The 27,666-nt window shown below is 45.3% G+C and overlaps 1 protein-coding gene across 1 annotated transcript in view; it reads left to right on the forward strand.

Moving 5' to 3' along the window:
* The first annotated feature begins 3,782 nt into the window (after nucleotides 1-3,782).
* LOC117442378 (fibroblast growth factor receptor 1-like) overlaps nucleotides 3,783-27,666 on the forward strand; it is a 78,233-nt gene continuing 54,349 nt past the window's right edge. Inside the window, exons 1-4 of the mRNA XM_034078383.1 lie at nucleotides 3,783-3,794; nucleotides 4,156-4,209; nucleotides 4,930-5,110; nucleotides 22,067-22,239. Coding sequence (XP_033934274.1) covers nucleotides 3,783-3,794; nucleotides 4,156-4,209; nucleotides 4,930-5,110; nucleotides 22,067-22,239 — 420 coding nt within the window. The remainder of the gene's footprint in view (nucleotides 3,795-4,155; nucleotides 4,210-4,929; nucleotides 5,111-22,066; nucleotides 22,240-27,666) is intronic.

The raw sequence follows: 27,666 nt of genomic DNA on the forward strand, positions 1-27,666 counted from the left end.
TTTAGTCCCAGTCCGCCACTGAACGTAGCTATTATGTAAAGTGCTGGTATATATATACTAACTGTGCTCCCCCCCCCCAAAACAAGTTGTGAATCAAACAAGTGAAGTACATGCTATGTTATAAAGCCGTGGAGGGCGGTAGTGTATAATAAACCAAAGAGTAACCGCCCTTACGGGACGCTGTAATAAGTCAAGCGAACGCACCCACAAGGACACCTGGCCTCCTATTGGTTGAGGGATTTTGACAGGATTGTTGCACAAAAGTTTAGAGCGCGCACAGAATAAATCTGAGAGAAGACATTTTACGAGCGCACAGAAACAGCCTGAGTGCGAGGAGAAGGTTTTAAGCTGGAACACAGGAAATCTGTAAGCAGCAATATATCTGAGTGCAAGCGTACAGTTTGAGCAGAAGCAGAGCAAATCTAAGCGCAAGCAGGCACTATTTGAGTGCGAGGACAGGGTTAGAGGGAAATAAATCAATAAAGTATGCTCTCAAATTTAAATACCACGCTCTTGAATAAAGATGGGGAATAACCCCCATACTCGAGTCTGACTCGAGTCAAGTCATGTGACTCAAGTCCCCACCTCTGGTTATTGCCACTCGTCGACTGAAGTCTTTGCGGTGTGTTCGTAGGCGGGCTGCGTAGCCGACGCAGGCGACGTAGCGGACGTAAAAGTTGGGACGCCTTCGGTACGCGTTCTTTGGTCTCAGGTTGGTGTGTAGCGGCCTTTATAATCGAAAACATGTTTGAAAATGAAAAATAATAGCCGTCTGTGTGTGCCTTCTTAATTGTTTGTTTGCGTACCTCACTTCCGTTTAGCTTCTCATGCACTGATTCGCTAAGCTGAACAGCCAATCAGACTGATTTATTTTACCGACAGCCTCCGCTGCCGATCGGATGGCCGAAAAGACACGACGGTGCGGGAAACACCAATCTGAGTAGGGCGACAGGACGCTCATCGACGGCCTGACATCTATCGACGGCCTGACATCTATCGACGGCCGAAATCGGCTTTGTGTGTCAGGGCCTTTAAAGGAAACCACAGCTGCATCTGAACATGACTTTGTGTGAATCTCACCCAGATGTTGCAATGATATCTCATTTATTAAGAGCTGGGCGATCCTATCTCACTATATCGATATTAAAGGGTTGACCATTGTGTTGACCACCTTCACAAAATTAGGAACACAGTGGGATATTGGCATAAATAATATGAATATAAGGATAATGCGGGTTAAAGGCACATCATATTACAGCTACCACAGTCTGGTAAATTCAGAAAAAAGCATCACTTTACTGTTACGCTGCCCTTAAACCCAGGTAAAGACCACACATATGATATTACTGTATCAGAAATCTAAGACAAAATCTAGTCTAGCATCGCGATATCAATATAATATCGATATGTTTCCCAGCCCTATGTATTAATAGTAATTAATAAGCATGGGTTTTGGCATGACTTGGGTAAAAAAAATAGCATTAGTTTTACGTTTCCTTACAAGTCATGGGAGCAAATGGTTGAAAGGAGGGGTCACTTGGAGCTTGGGGACCAAAACCAACTGTTAGGTGATAGATCTCTCAGTGTGGAAATGATGGCCCGGCACGGTTTCTCTCTACAAGGGTGTCACATAACAGGCTGTAGTTTTTTCGGTCTTTAAACAAATTCCTCAAGGAGGGTCATGGGGGTCCGGGGCAAGTGTTAATCTATGTGGCCAGATGCTGCCGAGGTGATGATGTGATGATCTGGCTGGAGTTGCTCATTCAAGGACAACCCCATACCACCCCCAAGGAAACCCAGCTGAGAGGTTCAATAGAACATTGCTCCAAATGTTGAGGACCCTGGGAGAAAAAGAAAAGAGCAACTGGAAAGACCACTTATCCCTGGTTGTACATGCATACAACTGCACCAGGCATGAGGCAACAGGCTTCTCACCCCACTACCTCATGTTTGGACGGCACCCGTGTCTCCCAGTAGATTTAATGTTTGGCCTGTCAGCCAAAGGTCAGACTGAAACAACACAGGGCTATGCTAAGAAATGGTCTCTGAGAATGAAAGAGGCTTACCGGATTGCATCTGAAAACAGTCAACACTCCAGTGCAAGAAACAAGAAGTACTATGACTGTCACATCAAGGGAGTTGTGCTCCAACCTGGTGATAGAGTCCTAGTCCGCAACATGAGTGAGAGAGGTGGACCTGGAAAATTGAGGTCCTACTGGGAACAAACTGTGTATGTCGTCAAAGAACAAGTTGGTGAAATTCCTGTGTACAAAGTGTGCCCTGAGACAGGTGGTGATAAGATCCGTACCCTCCATCGAAATCTCCTACACGTTGTCAATGACCTACCTGTAAACTTGCCTGAACTAACAGGAAATCCGCTACCACCTAGAGGGAAAAGCAAGAGTCATCATGTTGAGAAACAACGACGGAGAGAGACATCACAAAGCAGTGACTCCGAAAACTCTGATGATGAGGCACCTAGAGTACGATACTGGCTAAGAGTACCTCCACAAGCTGGACTTCACTCACAGAATGTTGAACCTAGCTCTGGATCTCAGCGAAACACAGATGGTCAGAAAAGGGTACCTGAACCACATAGATACAGAGTGCCATCGAGATATCATACACCAGAACAACATGGAGTTGTTACACCTGAGAGAGAAACCAGACAAGAACAACCAGAAGAACGGGCTGATGAGGAAGACCTGCCTGTGGATTCTGAAGCACCGGAAGAGCATGAGTATGTACAAGTACCCTATGGCTATGACCGACCTGTGACACCTCAGGATGAGCCAGTGAGGAAATCCACACGGGACAGGAGACCTCCTCAAACGCTGACATATGACTCCCTTGGGCAGCCATCCTCCAGACCATGTGGGTCTACAGACCCAGCAAGACTCTATACTGTACAAGCCATGCCATTCTGGGGAATGCAGCCTGTTCCTATGCCACATTACACTACACACCAGACACTGCCTTACACTACACACCAGACACTGCCTTACACTACAGACCAGACACTGCCTTACACTACACACCAGACACTGCCTTACACTGTAATTCTACCATACATACATGCATATTGAGAAGGAAAGATTGTTACACCCACTCTCATCCATATTGTACAGTATTCACCTGTACATTTAAAGAAGTGCCCTTATGAGAGTGTGTATAAGTGTTTTAAGTTCAAAGAGAAGGGGCACAAGTTAAGAGGTTGATGGTTAATGTCGGGAGCCATTTTTCTTTGTCGGGGAGTGTGTGACCCACACAGTGTGTGATCACAATTTTATGTTTATATTTAATATCATTTTATATTACCTGTTTAACAATGGACAGCATGGGGCAGTAGATGGCAGAGTAACACTGCCATAAAGGGGTTTGTTATTATTTACGCGTCTACCGTAAAATGTCTGACGTGATGACGTAGCTGACGTTAGCTTGCCATTCTGGCAAGACCCGCCAAACGAGCAGTAAATGGAATTCTCTGCTCATAATTTCTCCTGTTTTACAGGTCAGTAATGTGTACAGATTGTCACAAATGTTATAAATCACAATGTCTTGAGTTTGAAGTGGTGTTTAGATGTTGTTTATTATGTTTAATGCCGTGTAGAAGACCACCTCGTGGTGGCTGTGTGTGTATGTGTAATGGTGGTCGCTATTTAGATGTAGTAGACTCGCGTAGAAGACCACCTCGTGGTGGCTGTGTGTGTAATGGCAGTCGCTAGTGATGCAAGTGAATTGTTTATAGCTAAGAAGTGTTTGAGGTGTGTTTTGTATGGTCTATGGGTCCTATGGTCAGTCATAATTGAATTATTATAAATGCGTGTTGCTTGATGCTAATGCTAGCATATATTAGACCAATGCTAATACTTTGCCTGAAAAGGTAATTAACAGTGTTTGAATACAGCACCAATATCTGTTTTGAAGCAGTACATTCTCATTTGGAGTCATGATGTTAATGACACTTGGTTATACACAAATGTGTTTATTTTGAATACTACAAGTATATTTTGAAGATATAAACATGTGTTTATATTGAGAGCAGTAAAGGGCCAGGACAATTGTGTTTTGTGCCAATTGTTAATAAATTCTGGCAAGACCCGCCAAACGAGCAGTAAATGGAATTCTCTGCTCATAATTTCTCCTGTTTTACAGGAAATACTATCTGTCATCGCGCCCTGCATAGCGGGGCCTGTTACACAAGCAGATGTGAGGCTCACCCACTGCACAGAGCCCCGCTAGTAGCACAATCAACAACTTTGAACATTGTCTTAAATTAATGGTAGGACAGTCCTTATGAGATCATACTATACATACAATAGAGACTTTGTAGTCTTAAAAATAGGGTGAGTATAGTCTTGAAAGTTGGGAAAATACAAAAGATAGGCTACTTACTGTACATTTTGGGTGTGGAAACATCATAATATGTTTTTTTCTTCTCCCCGCTCTTTCCAGACTGTTAGCTTCACCCACCTGGTCATAATTTCCCCATAACTAATGATTATTTATAACAAATCTCATTTAAATAGTTGGTGAAAGCTCCAATGATCAACTCAACAATATCATTAGGAATATCTTTATATTTAATCAAAGTTTTTATGAAATTCCTCCTTATTGCCTAGCCCCAATACCAACGTTATCTGGTATTTCATCTACAAAATCCCCCATGTAAACCAACATTTTTTAATATGTAAAATAATAAATATATCCTGGTGTCCCACTCACACCAAACGCAGTTCGGATTACAAAAAAGCAATGGATTAAGTTGAAATGTTTATTTTCCACGAGCAAATACAAGCAAATATGTCTCTCGCTAAAATACTTGGACCCTAAACCTATTTTTAGTAACTGTTTACTTTTAACCCATGAGGCTGCTTTCTCACGTGGTCATGCATTAATTTGTTTTTATTACTTCTTGTTTGTTTTTAGCTTAGCACTGTAAATGACCCGCTGCTGATGCCCCAACGGTCTGAATGGAGTTGCAGTTGCAGAAAAGCCAACGGTTGTAGCTCCCTCAGCAGGATGCTGATGAGACCGAGTATACTTCTGAGTCTGGTTTTACTCTCCCAAGTTTTACGGACGGAGTGCCGGCCTGCCAACACTGATGAAGGTAAGATGTCTTATTTGTACACTGCCTTTTTCTGCTTCTGGATGTAGTATTACTTAAAAGACACGTAACTGTTGTAGCTTCATGTCTGACTTATCTTGACTCCCGCCTTGAGAAACAGTCCGCTGATAATCAAAGCTTTGTTCTTTGTACAGGAATGTAACCCTAACACACTCCAGGCTTTGGTCAAATCTGTCCTTTGTAGCATCAGTGTTTCCTCCACCACCCCCAGTCTGATGTTTGAGAACTCTTAACTGCGTCAGATTTAGTACAACCATGTTTCAGACTATTAGAAACACCTTTTTCAGTTTTTCCTGGCTAACAAAACCAGAGCGTAAAATACATGAGTTAATCTTACAGACTGAACTCTTGGTCTAATGGTTTTTATTTAGTTCCTAATCTGGACTGTACAACTTTAAAAGATCCTCCCTTTCCTGTGTTTATCCATTCGGGCCTCAATGTGGGGCTAAATGTAGCAGAACTCGTTTGAATGACACTGGAAACACTTTGCACTGCACAGTAATCCTTGTAGCTCCCTAGTGTTAATCCATGCTGATTGTCAGAAGCTCATTTAGGAGTGAAAAGGTCCTCCACTGGAGTGCTTTCAGGAGAAACATACTCACTGTGACTATTATTTAAGAAGATGCATTATGTAATACATCCATCCTTTTCTGCCGCTAAAGCAGGGGTCACCAACCTTTTTTAGGGTGAGGGCTACTTTCAAAAAATAAAACAAGTCGGGGGCTACTTTTAAGTCTGGTTTGTGGTGGGAGCAGGCCAAAAAAGACAGACCAGACATTCCTCATTGCTTCTTATCCTCTTTTTGAGGGTGAGCCCATCCACTACTGATGCACCGGTTAGGATGCAGGGTTGTGATGCAGGGGTGCCCACACTTTTTCAGCTTGGGAGCTACTTTTAAAATGGCCAACCCCAAAAGATCTACCTACAGGGCCCCTGCCCCTGCCCAGTCTGTGTCGCGAGCGCGCTAGTGGATTAAACGGCGGATAAACTGTGGTTTACACGAATTGCGCATAATAGTGCGCCGCATTTGCGCTTCAGATGAGGAGGTGAGGCCCCCTCATAACGGCATGAACCCGTATGGCAAAATACAACTCAGACTGGCTTACCTGTACCACAATCAAGTGGCAAATGCCATAGTAAAGATGGATGATAGGCTAACTTTAAAAAAAAAAAAAAAAAATGTCCTTCAATGCCATGCGATCTACCCACACTACCTTTGCGATCAACCGATCGACGTATTGGGCATCCCTGACCTAGAGGTTCCCCAGAGGTTTGGTTAAGCTTGCTAGCAAAATATAACAACTCAGATCGAGTCTCTCCATTGCCAAGGTGGTACAGTTTTTCAAATTCAGACTAAATGGAGCAACTATGCTAACAATATGTCTCTTAATCAATTATAAAACATTCACACACATACAGCAATTCCCCCGTAGTCTGTCCTTGTTTCAGTCCTGATTACTGAGCTACTTACTGCAAAAAGTTTGAGTCTGGTCAGGTTCAGGTGGTTGATTAAACAAAATGTGTGTGGGTTAGTCAGTGGGGATTATGTCCCGAAATTGGTCAGGTGGGAATAAATAAAACACTACAATCTAAGGGAGACTGAATCTCTAATATTTGAAATGTCATTATTTTGGAACCCTGAAAGGCCCAGTTTCTCTATTCGAAGTTCTTCAGATCATTCTTGGCCACTTCATTTGTCAGGGTCTTATGGCACATTTCCACTGCAGTGCCTCGCATGGCTTAGTACGATATAGTTAGGCCTTGGTAGGCCAGGCTCACTTTATGCTGCGTTTCCATTACAGTTTAGGAACTGGGGTAGTAACTATAGTAACGCAGTGTAGGCGGAGCCGTGACGTCATCTTCAAATTGGTCCCCCAATTTGCCTTACCCTCCCCTACAATAAAGCTATTGCCCTGATTCAAATGGAGCTTGAGGTTTAGGCCCAGTCCACACGGAGACAAAAACGAACCGTAGTCTTTTTCCAAAAAGTCTTCCGTCCACACGGAAACGGCTCAAGAAACGTGTCCGTCCACACGAAAACACTCGACCCGCTGGAAATGCTGTAGTACATAATGCCGGGCCTGTAAGTGGCGCTGTACTTCCGCCACAAAATACACCAAAAGCAGCGAATGAGACCCACGAGCATGGTTGCCATGGTTGCCTGGTTACCCTTCTGGTTATTCCTCGCGGTGGATTTAGCAACATGTAGTTCACTAATTTTTTAGAAAACATGGCGTCTCCTACCACCTTTATGCAGACGACTCCCAAATATAGGCAAGGCAAGTTTATTTATATAGCACTTTTCAACACAAGGCAATTCAAAGTGCTTTACAAAAAATGAAAGACATTAAGAAAATGGCATTTAAAATCAGTCATTAAAAAGAAAAGCTAATAAAATAAACATTAAAAGAAAAAATACATGGATAAAAGTTACAGTGCAGTCTAAGATATGAATAGTTCAATTAAAAGCAGCAACAAAAAGAAAAGTCTTCAGCCTGGATTTAAAAGTAGTAAGAGTTGCAGCGGACCTGCAGGTTTCTGGGAGTTGGTTCCAGATATTTGGAGCATAATAACTGAACGCTGCTTTTCCATTTTTAGTTCTGACTCTGGGGACAGAAAGCTGACCAGTCCCTGAAGACCTGAGAGATCTGGATGGTTCATAATTTAGCAGGAGGTCAGAAATGTATTTTGGGCCTAAACCATTCAGTGCTTTATAAACCAGCAGCAGTATTTTGAAATCTATTCTTTGACACACAGGAAGCCAGTGTAAAGACTTCAGAACAGGAGTGATGTGATCCACTTTCTTAGTGTTAGTGAGGACTCGAGCAGCAGCGTTCTGAATCAGCTACAGCTTTCTAATAGATTTTTTTGTGAGACCTGTGAAGACACCATTGCAGTAGTCTAGTCTACTGAAGATAAAAGCATGGACAAGTTTTTCCAAATCCTGCTGTGACATTAGTCTTTTAATCCTAGATATGTTCTTTAGGTGATAGTAGGCTGATTTAGTAACTGTTTTAATGTGACTGTTGAAACTCAGGTCAGAGTCCATGACTACACCTAGATTTCTGGCTTTATCTGTTGTTTTGAACATTGCAGGCTGAAGCTCAACGCTAACTTTTATACGTTCTGCCTTGGCTCCAAAAACCATTACCTCAGTTTTATCTTTGTTTAATTGGAGAAAGTTCTGACACATCCAGTCATTGATTTGTTCAATGCACTTACTCAGTGTTTGAATTGGAGCATAGTCTCCTGGTGAAATGGTTACGTAAATGTGTGTGTCATCTGCATAGCTACAGTAGTAACTTATTTTGTTGTTCTTCATTATCTGAGTCAGTGGTAGCATGTAGACATTAAAGAGAAGAGGCCCCAAGATTACAAATATTACACACCAGAAAACACAGAAATATCCATGAAATAAACATACAGTAGGCTATAAACAATTAAAGGGATAATTGGGAAGGCATTACAAATGTAAATATATTTTAAATAATAAAACAATCCCACCACCACAGGTATCTACAGGAGAAGAGGGAATTTTCTCCACAAAATGTGAATGCCCATGTGGAGAATGGAAATGCAGTCATGCGACTGCATTAGCCATTTTTGCCATCCACAATTTCAGCTGCACTGACACCCCCTGTCAGTGGAAGAAGCCTAAGGCAGCTAAACGTACACATTCAGTGGAGGAGCTATTTACTCCAACCAATAACTCATTCAACCCGCTGACAAGAGAGCCCACCTCCGAAGATCGTGACTGGCTGAGGGACAGACTCGGGGGCAGGTTCTCAGGAATGTCTTGGCTTCTCTCCCCCGAGCCAGAAGAGGAACACTACAGCTTGGAAACACTTACTGTTCCTGAAATGATCAAATCTGTTGGGCATCAGGGACCTGAGGCAATTGTGGCAAGCATGGCATTGTCTGAGGGGCAACAGAGGGCAATTCAGGTGGCTACCACTGGTCAGCGAACCAACCCAAACCAGCATTTGTTCAGGAAAGGAAGGTTGACTGCCAGCAACTTTGGAGCTGTCCTGAGGTCAAAGCGTGTGACTGCTTCCCTTATTGCCAGGGTGCTAGGGCAACAACAGGCCCTTGATGGTTTTTTGTCTGTACAGTGGGGGACTATGAATGAATGTGCACCACTGCAACCCAGATGCAGGTCCATGAGTCAGGTTTGTGGCTCTCCCAATCAGGAGTGTTGGGGGCATCTCCAGATGGTCTGGTAGGTTCTTCCGCTGTGCTGGAGGTAAAGTGTCCCTACGGAGCCAGGGAAATGACAATTAGTGAGGCATTGCAAATCAAGGGCTTCTGTGTCAGTAAGGAGGGAGAAACATTCAGCCTGCGTGAGGAACATCCTTACTGGCACCAAGTGCAAGGTCAGCTTCACCTCACTGCAAGAAAGAAGAAGAAATAAAAAAATCGTGAATCATTTTTAATTTACATTTACTCGCCTTTGCAATGTTGTGGTTGTTAGAGTGTTAGGCTTCCTGTCAGCTCGTCTGTTGGGAAGATATAAAATATTAGTTTCATGGAAGTCACACCGTCACATATAAGAGCATTAAGACATACAGTACATAGGCTAAAACAAAACATCTAAAGATATAACCTTGCACTTTGTCTCGTGAACATTTTCACTATTTTGACATTTTTATAGATGAAAATTGAACTAAAGAAATAAATGGTAGATTAATCCATATTGAAAATAGGTGTCAGCTGCTACACTAATTATATTTCTTAATTAATTAAGATAAGATATTACTGTATTGATCCCAATTTGGGAAATGTTTGTGTTGCAGCAGCATAACAAGAAAAACAAAATATAAGTTATTATATAGTATGTGAGGGATGGAATATTAAATTGAATATAAATGTAAAATGTACATGTGATTTTACGTCCAAGAGAAATTTGGAGTAAATTTGGTTTTATATTGGACGTTGGATATTCGACACATTCGAAAAATCTATTTAACACTGGCTTCGATGGACGAATTTTTGTCAAACCAACTTCGATGTGTTAATACAAGGCCTGCCTATATAACACAAAGCTTCTTTTGTCAAAAAACCCACCTTTTTATTTTATACTATTTTTTTAATGTTAAAAAATGCTATAAATCTATTATGCGGCTTGACCTTTTCACCTACCCATGTCAAAACACATCTGATGAACTCAGCTAACTGCCCTACACTTAACACAAAGCTTTTTTTTTCAAAAAACTCACTTTTTGATTTTATACTATTTTTTTAATGTTAAAAAATGCTATAAATCTATTATGCGGCTTGACCTTTTCACCTACCCATGTCAAAACACATCTGATGAACTCAGCTAACTGCCCTACACTTAACACAAAGCTTTTTTTTTCAAAAAACCCACCTTTTGATTTTATACTATTTTTTTAATGTTAAAAAATGCTATAAATCTATTATGCGGCTTGACCTTTTCACCTACCCATGTCAAAACACATCCGATGAACTCAGCTAACTGCCCTACACTTAACACAAAGCTTTTTTTTTTCAAAAAACCCACCTTTTGATTTTATACTATTTTTTTAATGTTAAAAAATGCTATAAATCTATTATGCGGCTTGACCTTTTCACCTACCCATGTCAAAACACATCTGATGAACTCAGCTAACAGAGTCTTAGTGTACGGAGGGAGTTTATCTGGCTGTTAAGATATATACACTACATATACCGCGGACAGCACAGTGAAAATACGGCATTCTAGCGGGCAGGACAACGCAGTGTAAGCTGGCAGACAATGACAGCATCTTCACATACAGCCACTGGATGACAGTCAAAACAGTGTCTAAAGAGAGGTACACTATCAGACGGTGCCATGACAGAAAAGGCTTCTTCGCTAAACACGCGCTCCCGTGTTTCAGGCTCCCAACTACGATCAAAAGCATCATCAACTGGGTCCGCTGCAGTCAGGGCACGAGCGAGAGCAGAAGCAGCTAAAGCACGTCTTTCCTACGCCAAAGAGGAAATTAATCTAAGGCTGGGAAAAGCTAAGTTGGAAGCATCTATGGAAATGCTCAACATACAGAAAGAGACAGCTGCGGCTATAGCTGAAGCAGAAGTATTTGAAGCTGCTGAGGATTTAGACATTGAGAAAGAAAGGAGTAAAAAATGTTTAAGCTCTGTATCATTGGAAGCAGCATTACGCACACAGCAATATGTTGCTGACTGTCATAGTATTGTTAACTGACTATAAGGGGAGTTGTCATATACGTTACGGCATGTTTACGACAGTTACAGTAAGTGGGTGACACGGTGGATTCACAAGAACTCAGATGCACGATTCTTTCTTGACTTCAGAACTATCTTTTAATATAAAAAAGACTTCTCAAAGTAAAAAGGTATCTAGGATCTACTAGGACACTCAAAAGTTCACTAGGTTCGACTAGGTTGCTCAAAGTTACACAAGGAAATACAGACATGGACTTAGTGTTGAGACAAGACGAACCGACAAAAGACAACAGGAAAACAGGGCTACATATACACAACAGTTAATGAGGCACAGGTGCAAACAATCCAGAACAGGAGATCACTATCAAGCTGACAAGTGACACACCACCACAGGAAGTGATGACACCTGAAACGAGAGGACAGAGTCAACATCAAAATAAAACTGCAAGGCCACCAGAATAAACACAAAACAATAAGCTCACAGACTCTAACGCTGAAACCTTACAGTGGGGGTGGCGAGAGAACCACCGGAGGCAGCAATAAAGGGTCCTGTTAAATAACCAACTGTTCCGTTGTCTGTTAATATCCAAGATATTACACTGACCAAGCCAAAATAACGGAGGCTAAACCTCAACCAAGTGATCTTTATGTACCAGCAAATACATAGCCAAGTCCTGGCGACAGCATTTCACATTCACAGCTCAAACCAGAAGCCAAACCTTTCATTCTCCATCAAACCAATCCTGGATCCCAATCACCTCATATTACCTCACAGCAGCCTGGCATCAACGGAGACGAGTGTGCTCGTGGTTCACGCAATGTAAAGTTTGCGAACAACCGTTGTACTCCTGGACAGTATTACAGGCCTCAAAACCACAGTGGTAATCCTTCCTCATCGCCCCATCCCATGTCTCCAAATTACAATCACGACGACTCAAACCTGAATGACTTTGTGAGATATTTTGCACGGCACGCGCTTGTTGCTACAGGTTGGCTTCAATTCAATGAAAAACCTCAGAATTACAGAGCATGGAAACGGTCTTTCCAGACCGCAATCCGGGGTTTAAACCTGACACCAAGTGAGGAGATGGATCTTCTGCACAGATGGCTTGGTAACGAGGCAAGACAACATGTCGAACAGATAAGAGCAATATACATAAATCACCCTGAAGCAGGATTAGCAATGACATGGGACAGACTCGAGCGAACATATGGCTCACCAGCAGTGGCGTAGCCAGGAATTATTGTGTGGGTGGGCTTGGAGAAATGTAGGTGGGCCAGGGGGAGACATATTAAGCGTGGGGTCTGAGCTGAAACTTCATTAATGATTTTAATGATTTTTTAATGCACTAATAGAACATAAGCATAAATTAGCAGTGAAAACAAAAAACATAGGCACGGCGGCCTCAGAATGTGTGTAAAACTGACATCCAAATAGGGATGGGTATCGTTAAGGCTTTAACGGTACTACTACTTTTATCGATAGCGCTTATGCTTATGCTTATGCTCCAGGTTCAGTACCAACCACATCATAAAGTACGCGGACGATACAACAGTGGTGGGACTCATCAGGGACAACAACGAACAGGCCTACAGGGAGGAGGTGAAACATCTGACAGACTGGTGTAACACCAACAACCTGATCCTGAATGTCGATAAAACAAAAGAGATCATTGTCGACTTCAGGAACAAAAAGCACCGTCACCCACCACTCCACATCAACGGCACAGCAGTGAAGACTACAGACAGCACCAAGTTCCTGGGGGTGCATATCACAAGCAGTCTGACCTGGTCCACTCACACTATCAATCAATCAATCAATGTTTATTTATATAGCCCAATATCACAAATGTTACATTTGTCTCAGTGGTCTTCACAGTGTGTACAGAATATCAGTATGACAATACGACACCCTCTGTCCTTAGACCCTCACATCGTACAAGGAAAAACTTCCAAAGAAAACCCAGTTTAAAGGGAAAAATGGGAGAAACCTCAGGGAGAGCAACAGAGGAGGGATCCCTCTCCCAGGACGGACAGACGTGCAATAGATGCCGTGCGTAAATTGAAAAGATAATACATTTGCAACATAGGTAGTCCAAATGTTTGGAAATGCATGTGTGTATAATAGGAAGATGAATCCACGAGGATATCCATCCAGGACCGATGATCCAGGACCACAGCCACGACTCAAGATCCAGCGCTCGCGACACAGGACCGCAGGATCATCCATGACTCCGGATCCCAGCGTATATAGACACCAAAAAGAAAGACATTTGGGGAAGCTGGGTTAATCGGAACATGAGTGTACACGGGTATAGACAGAGAGAAGGAAGAAGTAAGATGTCCCCCGACAAACTAAGCCTATATCAGCAAAACTAGGGGCTGAATCTAATCAGCCCTAACTATAAGCTTTATCAAAAAGGAAGGTCTTAAGCGCACTCTTAAAAACGGATAGGGTGTCTGCCGCCCGAACACAAACTGGAAGCTGATTCCACAAATGTGGAGCTTGATAAGAAAAGGCTCTGGCTCCCATTGTACTTTTAAAGATTCTAGGAACAACCAACAACCCTGCATTCTTGGAACGCAATGCCCTAGTAGGACAGTAGGGTATAATGAGTTCTTTAAGGTAAGATGGCGCCTGCCCATTAAGGGCTTTGTAGGCGAGAAGAATAATTTTAAATTCTATCCTGTGTTCTATAGGGAGCCAGTGTAAGGCAGCCAGAACAGGAGTAATGTGGTCCCTTTTCCTAACTCTGGTTAGTACACGAGCCGCAGCATTTTGAATCAGCTGAAGCGACTTGATTGACTTCTTGGTACTCCCTGATAATAAAGAGTTACAATAATCCAGCCTAGAAGTAACAAATGCATGGACTAGTTTCTCTGCATCGTTTTGAGGCAAGATATGCCTGATTTTTGCAATGTTACGTAGATGGAAGTAGGCGGTCCTTGAAATTGATTTTATGTGGGCGTTAAAGGATAAATCCTGATCAAATATAACACCAAGATTCCTTACAGTCTCACTGGAGGCCAAATTAATGCCATCCATAGTTAGTATGTCTTTAGATAATTTGTTTCGTAGATTCTTCGGGCCAAGTACAATAACTTCAGTTTTGGTCGTGTTTAACATCAAAAAGTTTAAGGTCATCCACGTTTTTAAGTCCTTAAGGCAGTCTTGAATTTTATTTAGATGATTAATTTCATCAGGCTTGATTGATAAATATAGTTGAGTATCATCCGCATAACAATGAAAGTTTACAGAATGATTCCTTATAATATTGACTAACGGAAGCATATATAATGTGAACAAAATAGGTCCGAGCACTGAGCCCTGTGGCACTCCATGGCTAACTTTGGTTTGCGTGGAAGATTCATCGTTAACACGTACAAACTGAGAGCGTTCAGATAGATAGGACCTAAACCAGCCTAAAGCAGTTCCCTGTATGCCAACTAAGTGCTCTAGTCTTTGCAATAGGATATCATGGTCGATAGTATCAAATGCAGCACTAAGATCGAGCAAAACAAGAATAGAGACAAGTCCCTTGTCTGAGGCTATTAGAATATCATTTGTGACTTTAACCAGAGCTGTCTCTGTGCTATGATGTGTTCTAAAGCCAGACTGAAAATCTTCAAATAAATCATTGTTTTTTAAGTAATCACACAACTGTTTTGCGACCGCTTTCTCAAGAATTTTTGAGAGGAACGGAAGATTAGAAATAGGTCTATAGTTGGCTAAAACCTCTGGATCGAGGTTGTGCTTTTTAAGAAGCGGTTTTATCACTGCTACTTTGAATGATTGTGGAACATAGCCTGATAATAAAGACATATTCATAATATTTAATAAAGAAGTGCTAATTAATGGAAAAACTTCCTTCAACAGCTTAGTTGGAATTGGGTCTAACATGCACGTTGATGGTTTAGAAGAGAGAATCATTGAATGTAATTGTTCAAGGTTAATGGCTGAAAAGCATTCTAGTTTACTATCTAGTGTAATATTAGAACTTACGATTCCGGGAGCTGTTGATAACACTATACTGGTCGAAGGCAAGAGGTCATTAATTTTGTTTCTAAGAGTAACAATTTTATCGTTAAAAAAGCACATAAAATCATTACTACTGAGTGCTAAGGGAATAGAAGGCTCAATCAAGCTGTGGCTCTCTGTCAGCCTGGCTACAGTGCTGAAAAGAAATCTTGCATTATTCTTATTCTCATCTATTAATGAAGAGTAGTAGGCTGCTCTCGCTTTACGCAGTGCTTTCTTATATTCATTGAGAGTAATATGCCAAATGAAACGAGATTCTTCAAGTTTAGTGGAACGCCATATCCTTTCAAGTTGTCTAGACTTTTGCTTTATTTGGCGGGTTTCGGCATTATGCCATGGAGCTAATCTATGTTGTTTTATTTTCTTCTTTTTCAAAGGAGCAACAGAGTCTAATTTTATTCGCAGCGCATCTATAGCACTATCAACAACATGATCAATTTGGGGTGGTGTACATTTTGTATAAGTTTCCTCCCCTACATGCAGACATGCTATCGAGTTAAGTATTGGTTGAATCTCTTCCTTAAATGTGGCTATAGCACTAACAGATAGGTTTCTGCTTCAAGAGCTTTTGACTAATGCTTTGTAGTCTAGTAACAGTACTTCAAAAGTTACTAAGAAATGGTCGGATAAAGCAGGATTATGCGGTTCGACTAATAGTTGCTCAATTTCAATACCATAAGTCAGAACAAGGTCGAGAGTGTGATTATAACAGTGGGTTGGTTTATTTACACTCTGACAGAAACCAACAGAATCTAATATAGACTTAAATGCAACAGTAAGGCTATTTTTATCATCGTCAACATGAATATTAAAGTCACCTACGATAATTACTTTGTCTGTTTTAAGAACCAAAGTTGATAAAAACTCAGAGAATTCTGATAAGAATTCTGAATAAGGACCTGGTGCACGATACACTGTAACAAATAAGATTGGCTGCAAAGTTTTCCAGGTCGGATGCGTAAGACTAAAAACGAGGCTTTCAAAATAGGTATAATTACATTTTGGTTTAGTATTGATAAGTAAACTTGAGTCAAAGATTGCTGCAACTCCACCTCCTCGGCCCGTGCCCCTTGTCCTTGGGCAGACACACACACCGCTAATATTGGGTATTTTATTGGGTTCGGGATTCCTATGGGTGACTGCCTAGGAGAGAGCGCAGAGAAGCGTGTAAGACTGCGACTCTGCCTCCTGGTCTCAACTCCAGTTTGTCATGGATTAAGTCCACAAAGCCCTGAGATGTTTGCCGAAATGAGATCTGCACCTTTCAAAGTAGGATGAATGCCGTCTCTCTTAATCAGACCAGGTTTTCCCCAGAAGGCTGTCCAATTATTTACGAAGCCCACATTGTTTGCTGGGCACCACCAAGACAACCAGCGCTGAAATGATGACATGCGGCTATACATGTCATCATTGATCAGATTGGGGAGGGGACCAGAGAAGATTACGGTGTCCGACATTGTTTTAGCATAACTACACACCGACTCCACATTAAGTTTGGTGCATTCTGATTGGCGTAAACGAACATCATTACCACCGACGTGAATAACAATCCTACTGTATTTACGTTTATCTTTAGCCAGCAGTTTAAGATGCGCCTCAACGTCGCCCGCTCTGGCCCCCGGAATGCATGTGACTGTGGAGGCTTCGGTCTCTAAATTCACGTGTCTCATAATAGAGCTACCAATAACCAGAGTTGGCTTCTCAGCGGGTGTCTCGCTGAGTGGGGAATATCTGTTAGATACGTGAACGGGTTGGTGGGGACCTGCGGGTTTCGCGTTATGCCCCTTCTGAACAGTCACCCAGCCTCCCTGCTGCTCGGGAGTTGCCGGGGGACGGCTAAGAGGAGCTACATTTTGCCGGTCCGCACATGCTAACATGGGCTTTACTTTAGCTGAGTTACTTTCTAAGATGCGGAGCCGGGCTTCTATGGCTATGATTCCCGCCTCCAACCTAACAACTATACTACATTTAACACATGTATCCTTACCAGTAAGGGTACACTACATCACTATTTAAGAAGGCACAGCAGCGCCTACACTTCCTGCACAGCTCCCCCCTCCCATCCTCACCACGTTCTACAGAGGAACCATAGAGAGCGTGCTGACCATCTCCATCTGGTCGAGAGACTGCAATGCCAAAGACTGGAAGTCTCTGCAGAGAGTGGTCAGGACAGCAGAGAAGATCATCGGAGTTTCTCTCCCTCCCATCAGAGACACCGCTCAGAAACGCTCCCTGACAAAAGCCCAGAACATTTTAAAGACCCCACTCATCCTCACCATGCTCTGTTCTCCCTGCTGCCCTCCGGCAAGAGGTTCCGCAGCATTAAGAGCAAAACAGCCAGATTCTGCAATAGCTTTTCCCCCCAAGCCATCAGACTGCTGAACAGCAAGTAGACCAGTAACATAAAGATTACATTATTATGTAAAGAGCACATATTTTTTATATAGTATGTCTATTTTATTTATATGTATAGTAAGTCTTTATATTTTAAATGCACACGTTATCTTTAATTTGATCAGCACCACGTCACTATTATTTATTTATATGTACAATTTTAGCAAGTTTTTATATTGTCCTGTTCCTGTAAGCCAGTACAACGACATGTCGTTTTAACACTCTGTGTCTCGTTGAAATGACAATAAAGTATGTCTATGTCTATGTCTTATCGATCCGGTCCTTTAACATTACTTTTATCGGTTATTTTGGAGAAAAAAATAAGGTCAACTAACTAAACAAATTGAACAAAACTAACATTGCTTTTTATTTAAATTAAATACTTCACATCAAAAGAAACAACAATGTTTTAACAACCCGCTCCCGGTTATGCTGCATCTGGCATTCGTCTCTAACTCAACCAGTGAAGGTAGTGTTCTCGCCCTCGCTTCTGGTAGACGCGGAACTGCCCTGTTTTTACGTTAAGCAGGTAGCGGGTGAAGGCTGTGTTCCCGCACCCGCTCCAGGTTATGCTGCATCTGGCATTCGTCTCTAACTCAGCCAGCAGTGTTCTCGCCCCCGCTCCTGGTAGACGCTGAACTGCCGTGTTTATTAATCCAGCCAGGTGAAGGCAGTGCTCTCGCTCCCGCTCCCTCTGCCGGTAACGTGGGTGTAATTACATCCCTCTTTCTGTTCGGCGAGTAGCAGCAACGCTCTACTCTTTCCATTAAGCAGGTAGCTGGTGAAGGCTGTGTTCCCGCACCCGCTCCCGGCTACGCTGCATCTGGCTACCTACAGAATGGTTCATTCATGTAGTGCCTGTATGGCTTCTCTTGAGCCCGAGGACGGCCACGACCGCTGCCCCTCCTGCCTCGGCCGCCTCTGGCGGTCAGTGGGGACGAAATTCGAGCATCTGAGGGAGGTTCTCACGGTAAACGCCTGCATGAGCTGTAGCTGCATGCCTCGGGTGCTCAGAGTGGCTAGAATCACTGAGGTGGAACGTCTGGCAGCAGCCAACAGACACCTCTCCTTGTCACGTCCTCCTCCAGATCAATTCGGCCGTTCCCGGCGACTTGAGGGAGCGATGGCTGTGTGCTCCCCCCAATAGAAGGACTAGAAACAGGCTGTCTTCTAAAGTGTATCGGCTAGCTGCCGATAGGAGCATGATGAAGTCGCCTCTTGGCCCTTCAGCCTGGGCCCGGTGTAGGGGCTGCTAGCGGAGTGGTTCTCAACCGAGTGATGCCTACTTCCACGTGGGCCGGGCAAGAGGGTGCCTTATATTCAGTTCCTCCGGCCCTTGGACAGACTGGCAGCTGCCTCGGCCGCTGGGCCCTTAGGCCCGCTGTCGTTGCGCCCCATGCAGATGTGGCTGAACAGCCTTCACTTGGACACCAAGTGGCACAGGCACAGGGAAGTCAGGGTGTCGCAGCATTGCTCCACTCTCCGTCACGCTGGAGGGGCAGGGCCTATCTCCTGGTAGGCGTGCCCATGGGCGCCATCCCATCCCGCCAGGAGACCATCACCATAGGTGCATGTCTCTCAGGGTGGGGTGCAGTGCGGCAGGGCAGGACCGTTCAGGGTCAGCGGTCTGCCCAGCAGAGTGCGCGCCAGGTCAACGTGCTAGAGCTTCGGGCCGTGCAGCTTGCACTCACGCACTTTCTACCCCAACTGGGGGGCAAGCATGTGCGTGTTCCTTGGGGACAGCATGTACATTGTTGCTTAGACCAGTGGTTCCCAAACTTTTTGTGCCCAAGGCACACCAAAGGACAAGTAAAAATCTCAAGGCACACCTATTGTGCAAAATAGCCCTTATAACACGTGTTATCACTCATATCATGTAAAATATCTGTAAATGTGAATAATTATTTACTATTGCCAAATAATATGTGACAAAGACAACTATATTACTCATGAAAATATTTATTAACGAAATATTTCAGAAATTAATTTGAAACTGTATCAAATTAGGCTTCATCAAAACAGAAACACACTCATTTAAACCAGACAGGTCACAACATTAAAAATGAGGCAAAGGAAACAGAGAACTGCCAATGCAAGGAAGCTGCATTTTCCATGGTCCTGAACTACAAATTGTAAATGTAACATTTCAGCAATCAGCATTGAAACATGTGCTATTGTAAATATTTTTGCCGACTTACAAATTAGTGAGATACATGTGCCTGTCGGGGCGCGCAGAATGTTGTAATCCTTGGTGGCACTGAGGAGAGGGCCACTCGCAAGTCCTGTTCAACAGAGAGCCGTGACCTCCTGTTGTTCTTCATGTAAATCAGAGTAGAGAACGCCAACTCCAGAGATGGGGTCGTTACTAAAAAAATGTAATATATTACACTACTTCGTTACTATCTACATAAAGTAACTCGTTACTTTACTCGCCAAGCACGTACGAACTGCGCATGCGTGAGTGGCAATAACTTTCCTTACCAGCAGGCGGCGGTAGTGTGTATTTGTCATTCAAAACAGGCAACAACCGGAAGACAGAGAAGAAGAACTATGTGATATAAACAAAACAACAAATAGCGTGTGCGGTAGCTTCACCTTAGCATGTGTTCTTTGCAGGTGTTTGTTGAGGTTTGACGTGGTGTATCCAGCAGTGGATAACAGCTTCTGGCCTGGACACAGTTTGCACCTCACCGTCTATTCCTCGGACGAACTCAAAATAATGGGCATACCTCCACCCCTCGAGAGTTATCGCTGACTCAGCCATGTTTATGCAGCACTGCACGTGGAGATGTGGACGCGCAAGTCGCGCAGATTACGTACATATAAACCTAAAAAGTACTGATATAGTAAATTAAAAAAATATTATTTCTGTGTAGTTGTATATTGCAATAATAACGTATGGTTGTCACAAAATCCCACGGCACACCCGGACTTGCCTCACGGCACACCAGTGTGCCGCGGCACACCGTTTGGGAACCACTGGCTTAGACAACAGTCCCTTCTAGATAGTGGACGTTCTCACTCCACTCTGAATTTATGTGGCTGCGATTCTGCCCGACATGTTCGGGTCGACGGCGCCACGGCGGGGTGCCACAGATCGGTGTCCCTCTTTATGAGAGGGGCTTTACGGCAGCGTCCCCCTTGCACCCCGAGGGCTCCGGCTTGGGACCTGCCCTTGCTGCCGGATGCCCTATCATCTCCTCCCTTCGAGCCCCTGGCCCAGGTGGGGCTTAGGTGGCTGCCCACAAAGGCAGCATTTCTGCTTGCCATAGCCTCAGGGAAGCGAGTCGGGGAGGTGCATGTCCTCTCCATAAACAATACATGCCGGAGGTGAGACTCTCAGGCGTTGCCCTTTGGGCAAATGTGGCATTCCCGCCCGGGGTCCTTCCACAAACCCACTTCAATCAGCCTGCCCAGCTGGCACACTTTGACATTCAGGAGTACGGCACGTTGAAGTCGCTGGGGGTGCCCAAAGGGCATATATCAAGGCTACTGCCTGTATACGGCAGGAGGAGCAACTCTTGATTTTGCCCTGGCGGCACTAAAGGAGGTTAGACCCTCTAACCAGTGGCTGCCCCACTGGGTTGTCGATACCATCTCACAGGCTTACGGGGCCAGTGGCCGCCCCCCTGCTATCAGGCTGAGATGCCACTCTACAAGGAGCATCTCAACATATTGGGCTGCCCTGAGAGGGGTGCCCCTGGAGACCATCTGCACCGCGGCGTCGTGGGCGTCTTCTGGCACATTCTCCAGTTGTCATCAGGTCAATGTCGCCACTCCCCATTCTTTGGGCGTGGTCCTTTTGCCGAGCTCCGCTGCTTCCAGTGGTGAGCAAGGGCTTGGATTCTTCATGACATTGTTGGTATAAGTCATCCAGTGCTAAAGCACCGCCTCTGGCGGTCAGTAGGGACGAAATAGAACGATAGTTACGGCTGTAACTACGGATCTATGAGTCCCGGATGACCGCCAGAGTTCCCTGTCACTCAGAATTATTGTGTGCTCGCGAGAAGATTCGGAGAACAGATCCTCTGACGACACCGGCTGATATAGCCGGTGTCACGTGGGTCACAGGTGACTTTGTTGTTATTGGTACTCGAGCTGCGCATGCGCACGATGGACATATCCAGTGCTAAAGCACCGCCTCTGGCGGTCATCCGGGACTCTAGAACCGTAGTTACAGCCGTAACTATCGTTCTCTATTGCCCTGATTCAAATGGAGCTTGAGGTTTAAGGTACCTACAATGTTTTGCATCCTTACAAACACAAGATAGTATTTATTACTTGTCTGATTAATTTTTATTTTGTGTCGTCTTCTTTAGCAATGGCTCCACAATGGGCTCATCCAGAGAAAATGGAGAAAAAGCTTCACGCTTTCCCAGCCAGTGGGACGGTGAAGTTTCGGTGCCAGGCCAGCGGAAACCCAAATCCCACCCTGAAATGGTACAAGAATGGAAGGGAGTTCAAGAGAGACCATCGCATCAGGGGCTTCAAGGTAACGGAACATATTTTTAGAAACGTTTTCCGTTCAGTTTATTTTTAGTGACACTACACCCTCCTTAGCATTTCTTATTGAATAACAACACATCTGGCAGCAGGCAGCTGGACTCCCCCTCATCACGTTTTAGCTAAATGAGGGAAACTATATGGCTTGGTCTTGTCAGGGTTCGTACGGTCATTGAAAACCTGGAAAAGTCATGGAAATTCAAAATGCAAATTCCAGGCCCTGGAAAAGTTATGGAAAACAATATTTTTCCCAAAGTTTTGGAAAAGTCATGGAAATGTAGCTAAAGTTGCGTCAAATATAATTTACATTTTATCTAATTGCTGAAATAATCTGCGGTTGCGAGCTGTTATGTGCCATCATGATTTTAATATATGAAGCGCGAGCTGTGTGCTCGAGTCTTCCTGCCTGTCGGGCCGGCTGAACTCTGCTGGTCCGGGATGAGGGTCAGCTACATTATCTACGGTGCGTTCGTTAACTGTGCTGAGTCACTGTGGCACAGACTGCACCGCTGGTGAACAGCTGTTAGAACGGGCCGTTCAGAGCAGAGCGTGATGTGAACTGAAACGTTTTTCTGTCGCAATATCATTTAAGGAATCGTTGAACTAGCTAGCTAGCATACATTGTCACTGGCTCCTTTCGACGCGAAGGAGGAGCGGCTCAACTCCGAGTCCCTCCCTGATGACCGAACTTCTCACCTTATCCCTAATAATAATATATTTAATTTATATAGCGCTTCTCATCTGCCAAGACAAATCTCGAAGTGCTTCACAACAAGGGATACTGATACACTTTGAGAGATTAAACAAATAATTGTAATAATAATAAGAAATCAAAAAATAAAATATAAAATATAGTACAAAAATAAAAGTCGGAGATAGCGATAAAAATGGCAGTACTCCAGGTGTACCATGCTCAAAGTTTATTGGAAGGCCTGCCGAAAGAAGAGGGTCTTAAGGCCGGTTTTGAAGACCTCGGTGGAAGGGGCAGATCTCAGCTGATCTGGGAGGGAGTTCCAGAGGCGTGGGGCGAATGAGCAGAAGGCTCGGTCTCCCATTGTTCGGAGACGTGTGCGGGGGATGTAAAGAAGAGGAGCGTGGCTGGAGCGGAGAGAGCGGGTAGATGTCTGGGTATGAATGAGGTCACAGAGGTATTTTGGGCTTTGTCCATTCAGGGCTTTGTACGTGAGGAGCAGAACCTTAAACTGGATCCTGTAGTGGACTGGGAGCCAGTGTAGTTTTGCAAGTATGGGGGTTATGTGTGCGGACCTTTTTGTACCGGTGAGAACTCTGGCCGTGCTGTTCTGGACAAGTTTCAAGCGGTTGATGGATTTGGTTGGGAGACCGGAGAGGAGTGCATTGCAATAGTCTAGTCTTGAGAAGACGAGTGCATGAACCAGTTTTTTGATGTCATCAGTTGAGAGTGAGGGCTTCAGTCGGGAAATGTTTTTCAGGTGAAAGAAGGAGGTCTTGGTGATATGTTTGATGTGGGCTTGGAAAGACAGAGTGGGGTCAAACCTTACACCGAGGTTGGTGACAACGGAGGAGAGAGGAATGAGCTGACCATCAAGGGAGGGGCTGATGTTGGCGGCCTTGGCAAGCTGGTCGGTGGTGCCTATAATAATAATAATAATATATTTAATTTATATAGCGCTTCTCATCTGCCAAGACAAATCTCGAAGTGCTTCACAACAAGGGATACTGATACGCTTTGAGATAATAAAAGACAAATAATTGTAATAATAATAAGAAATCAAAAAATAAAATATAAAATAGAGTACAAAAATAAAAGTCGGAGATAGCGATAAAAATGGCAGTACTCCAGGTGTACCATGCTCAAAGTTTATTCGAAGGCCTGCCGAAAGAAGAGGGTCTTAAGGCCGGTTTTGAAGACCTCGGTGGAAGGGGCAGATCTCAGCTGATCTGGGAGGGAGTTCCAGAGGCGCGGGGCGAATGAGCAGAAGGCTCGGTCTCCCATTGTTCGGAGACGTGTGCGGGGGATGTAGAGACGAGGAGCGTGGCTGGAGCGGAGAGAGCGGGTAGATGTCTGGGTATGAATGAGGTCACAGAGGTATTTTGGGCTTTGTCCATTCAGGGCTCTGTACGTGAGGAGCAGAACCTTGAACTGGATCCTGTAGTGGACTGGGAGCCAGTGTAGTTTTGCAAGTATGGGGGTTATGTGTGCTGACCTTTTTGTACCGGTGAGAACTCTGGCTGTGCTGTTCTGGACTAGTTGCAAGCGGTTGATGGATTTGGCTGGGAGACCGGAGAGGAGTGCATTGCAATAGTCTAGTCTTGAGAAGACGAGTGCATGAACCAGTTTTTTGATGTCATCAGTTGAGAGTGAGGGCTTCAGTCGGGAAATGTTTTTCAGGTGAAAGAAGGAGGTCTTGGTGATATGTTTGATGTGGGCTATCAGGATTGCCTCCGTCTTGCTGCTGTTGAGCTGAAGGTAGTTGGTGGTCATCCAGGAGCGGATGTCTTCCAGGCAGGTGTTTAGTGTTTGGATAGTGGTGGTATTGGGTTGTGTTTTGATGTAGACCTGAGTGTCGTCGGCATAGCAGTGGAAGTTGATGTTATGTTGTCTGATGATATGACCCAGAGGTAATAGATAGATTAAAAACAGGATCGGCCCCAGCACTGAGCCCTGTGGGACCCTGCATGTCACTGCGGTGTCGTCAGACCTGGAACCCCCCAGAGACACGTGGGAGACACCAGCCACCCTGCGGAGAAAACCCATCTCGGCCGCTTGTATCCGCGATCTCGTTCTTTCAGTCATGACCCATCTTTCATGACCATAGGTGAGGGTAGGAACGAAAATGGCCCGGTAGACAGAGAGCTTTGCCTTCTGGCTCAGCTCCCTTTTCGTCACAACGGTGCGGTAAAGCGACTGCAGTACCGCGACTGCAGTACCGCGACTGCAGTACCGCGACTGCAGTACCGCTCCCGCTGCTCCGATTCTCCGGCCCATCTCACGTTCCATTGTTCCCTCACTCGAGAACAAGACCCCGAGATACTTGAACTCCTTCACTTGGGGTAAGGACTCATTCCCTACTTGGAGTGGACAGTCCATCGGTTTCCTGCTGAGAACCATGGCCTCAGATTTGGAGGTGCTGATCCTCATCCCAGCCACTTCACACTCGGTTGCGAACCGATCCAGTGAGTGCTGAAGGTCGCAGACCGATGAAGCCATTAGAACCACATAATCTGCAAAAAGCAGTGGTGCAATCCTTAGTCCACCGGATTGGATGGCCCTGAGTAGAGACCCCCTCACCCCATACTCCCGCAGCACCTCCCACAGTAACTCCCTGGGAACTTGGTCATACGCCTTCTCCAAGTCTACAAAACACATGTAGACCGGATAAGCGTACTCCCAGGGCCCCTCCAGGATCCTTGCGAGAGTAAAAAGCTGATCCGTCGTTCCACGACCAGGACGGAATCCGCATTGTTCCTTCTCAATCTGAGGTTCGACAATCGGCCTGACCCTCCTTTCGAGTACCTTAGAGTAAACTTTCCCGGGGAGGCTGAGTAGTGTGATGCCTCTGTAATTGGCACACACCCTCTGATCCCCCTTTTTAAAAAGGGGAACCACCACCCCGGTCTGCCACTCCTTCGGTACTATTTCCGACTTCCACGCAACGTTGATGAGACGTGTCAACCATGACAGTCCCTCAACACCCAGAGCCTTCAGCATTTCCGGGCAGATCTCATCCACCCCCGGGGCTTTGTCACTGTGGAGTTGTTTGACGACCTCAGTGACCTCCCCCCGGGAGATTGGTGTTGATCCCCTGTCTAACATAGAGGGCGGAGTTGTCGGGTTTAGGAGTTCCTCAAAGTGTTCCTTCCAACACCCTAACACTCCATCAGTTAAGGTCAACAACGTCCCATCCTTACTGTCCACAGCTTGGATGGTTCCCTGCTTCCCCCTCCTGAGGTGTCGGACAGTTTTCCAGAACAACTTTGGTGCCGCCCGAAAGTCCTTCTCCATGTCTTCTCCGAACTTCTCCCACACCCGCTGCTTTGCCTCGGCCACGGATGAGGCTGCTGCCCTTCGGGCCTGTCGGTACCTTGCAACTGCCTCGGGAGTCCCCCGGGATAACAAATCCCTGAAGTCCTCCTTCTTCCGTCGGGCGGCTTCCCTGACCACCGGTGTCCACCAGGAGGTTCGAGGGTTACCGCCCCTTGAGGCACCTAGGACCTTGAGACCACAGCTCCCCACCGCGGCTTCGGCAATAGAGGCTTTGAACACCGACCACTCTGGTAAATGTCCCCAACCTCCACAGGAATGCCCGAAAAGCTCCGCCGGAGGTGTGAGTTGAAGGCCTCCTGAACTTGGGCCCCCTCCAGACGTTCCCAGTTTACCCGAACTACACGTTTGGGCTTACCAGGTCTATCCAGAGGCTTCCCCCGCCACTCGACCCAACTCACCACCAGATGGTGATCAGTTGACAACTCCGCCCCTCTCTTTACCCGAGTGTCCAAAACATACGGCCTCAGGTCCGATGATACGATAACGAAATCGATCATGGACCTTCTGCCTAGGGTGCTCTGGTACCACGTACACTTATGAGCATCCTTATGTTCAAACATGGTGTTTGTTATGGCCAATCCATAACTAGCACAGAAGTCCAGTAACAAACCACCACTCCGGTTCAGATCAGGGGGGCCGTTCCTCCCAATCACGCCCCTCCAAGTGTCTCCATCATTGCCCACATGTGCGTTGAAGTCTCCCAGCAAGATTAGATCAGGAGCCCCATACAGGACTCTTTCCAGGGTCTCCAAGAAGGCTGTATACTCTGAACTGCTGTTGGGTGCATAAGCACACACAACAGTCAGAGTTTTCCCCCCCCATAAGCCGCAGGCGTAGGAAAGCGACCCTCTCGTCCACTGGGGTAAACTCCAACAACGAAGCACCTAACCGGGGACTTGTGAGTATCCCCACACCCGCCCGGCGCCTCACACCTTGAGCAACTCCGGAGAAGAATAGAGTCCAACCCCTATCCAGAAGTAAGGTTCCAGAGCCGACGCTGTGCGGAGAGGTGAGCCCAACCAGATCCAACTGGTAACGCTCCACCTCCCGCGCAAGCTCCGGCTCCTTCCCCCCCAGAGAGGTGACGTTCCACGTCCCCAAAGCCAGCTTCTGTCGCCCGGGTCTGGTCCGTCGAGACCCTCCGCTCTCACTGCCATCCTTCTGGCAGCGCACCCGACCCCATCGCTGTTTCCCGTAGGTGGTGGGCCCACGGGACGGAGAAGCGGAGGTGTTGCCCACGTTGCCTTTTCGGGCTGGGCCCGGCAGGGCTCCGTGGCAAGCCCGGCCACCAGACGCTCGCCGACGAGTCCTCCTTCTGGGCCTGGCTCCAGAAAGGGACCCCGGGCTTCCTCCGGGCCGGGTATCCTCACTTCTTGTGTCGTCTTTCAT

The sequence above is a fragment of the Pseudochaenichthys georgianus genome, unplaced genomic scaffold (assembly GCF_902827115.2).
Source record: "Pseudochaenichthys georgianus unplaced genomic scaffold, fPseGeo1.2 scaffold_420_arrow_ctg1, whole genome shotgun sequence".
NCBI classification, from domain to species: Eukaryota; Metazoa; Chordata; class Actinopteri; order Perciformes; family Channichthyidae; genus Pseudochaenichthys; species Pseudochaenichthys georgianus.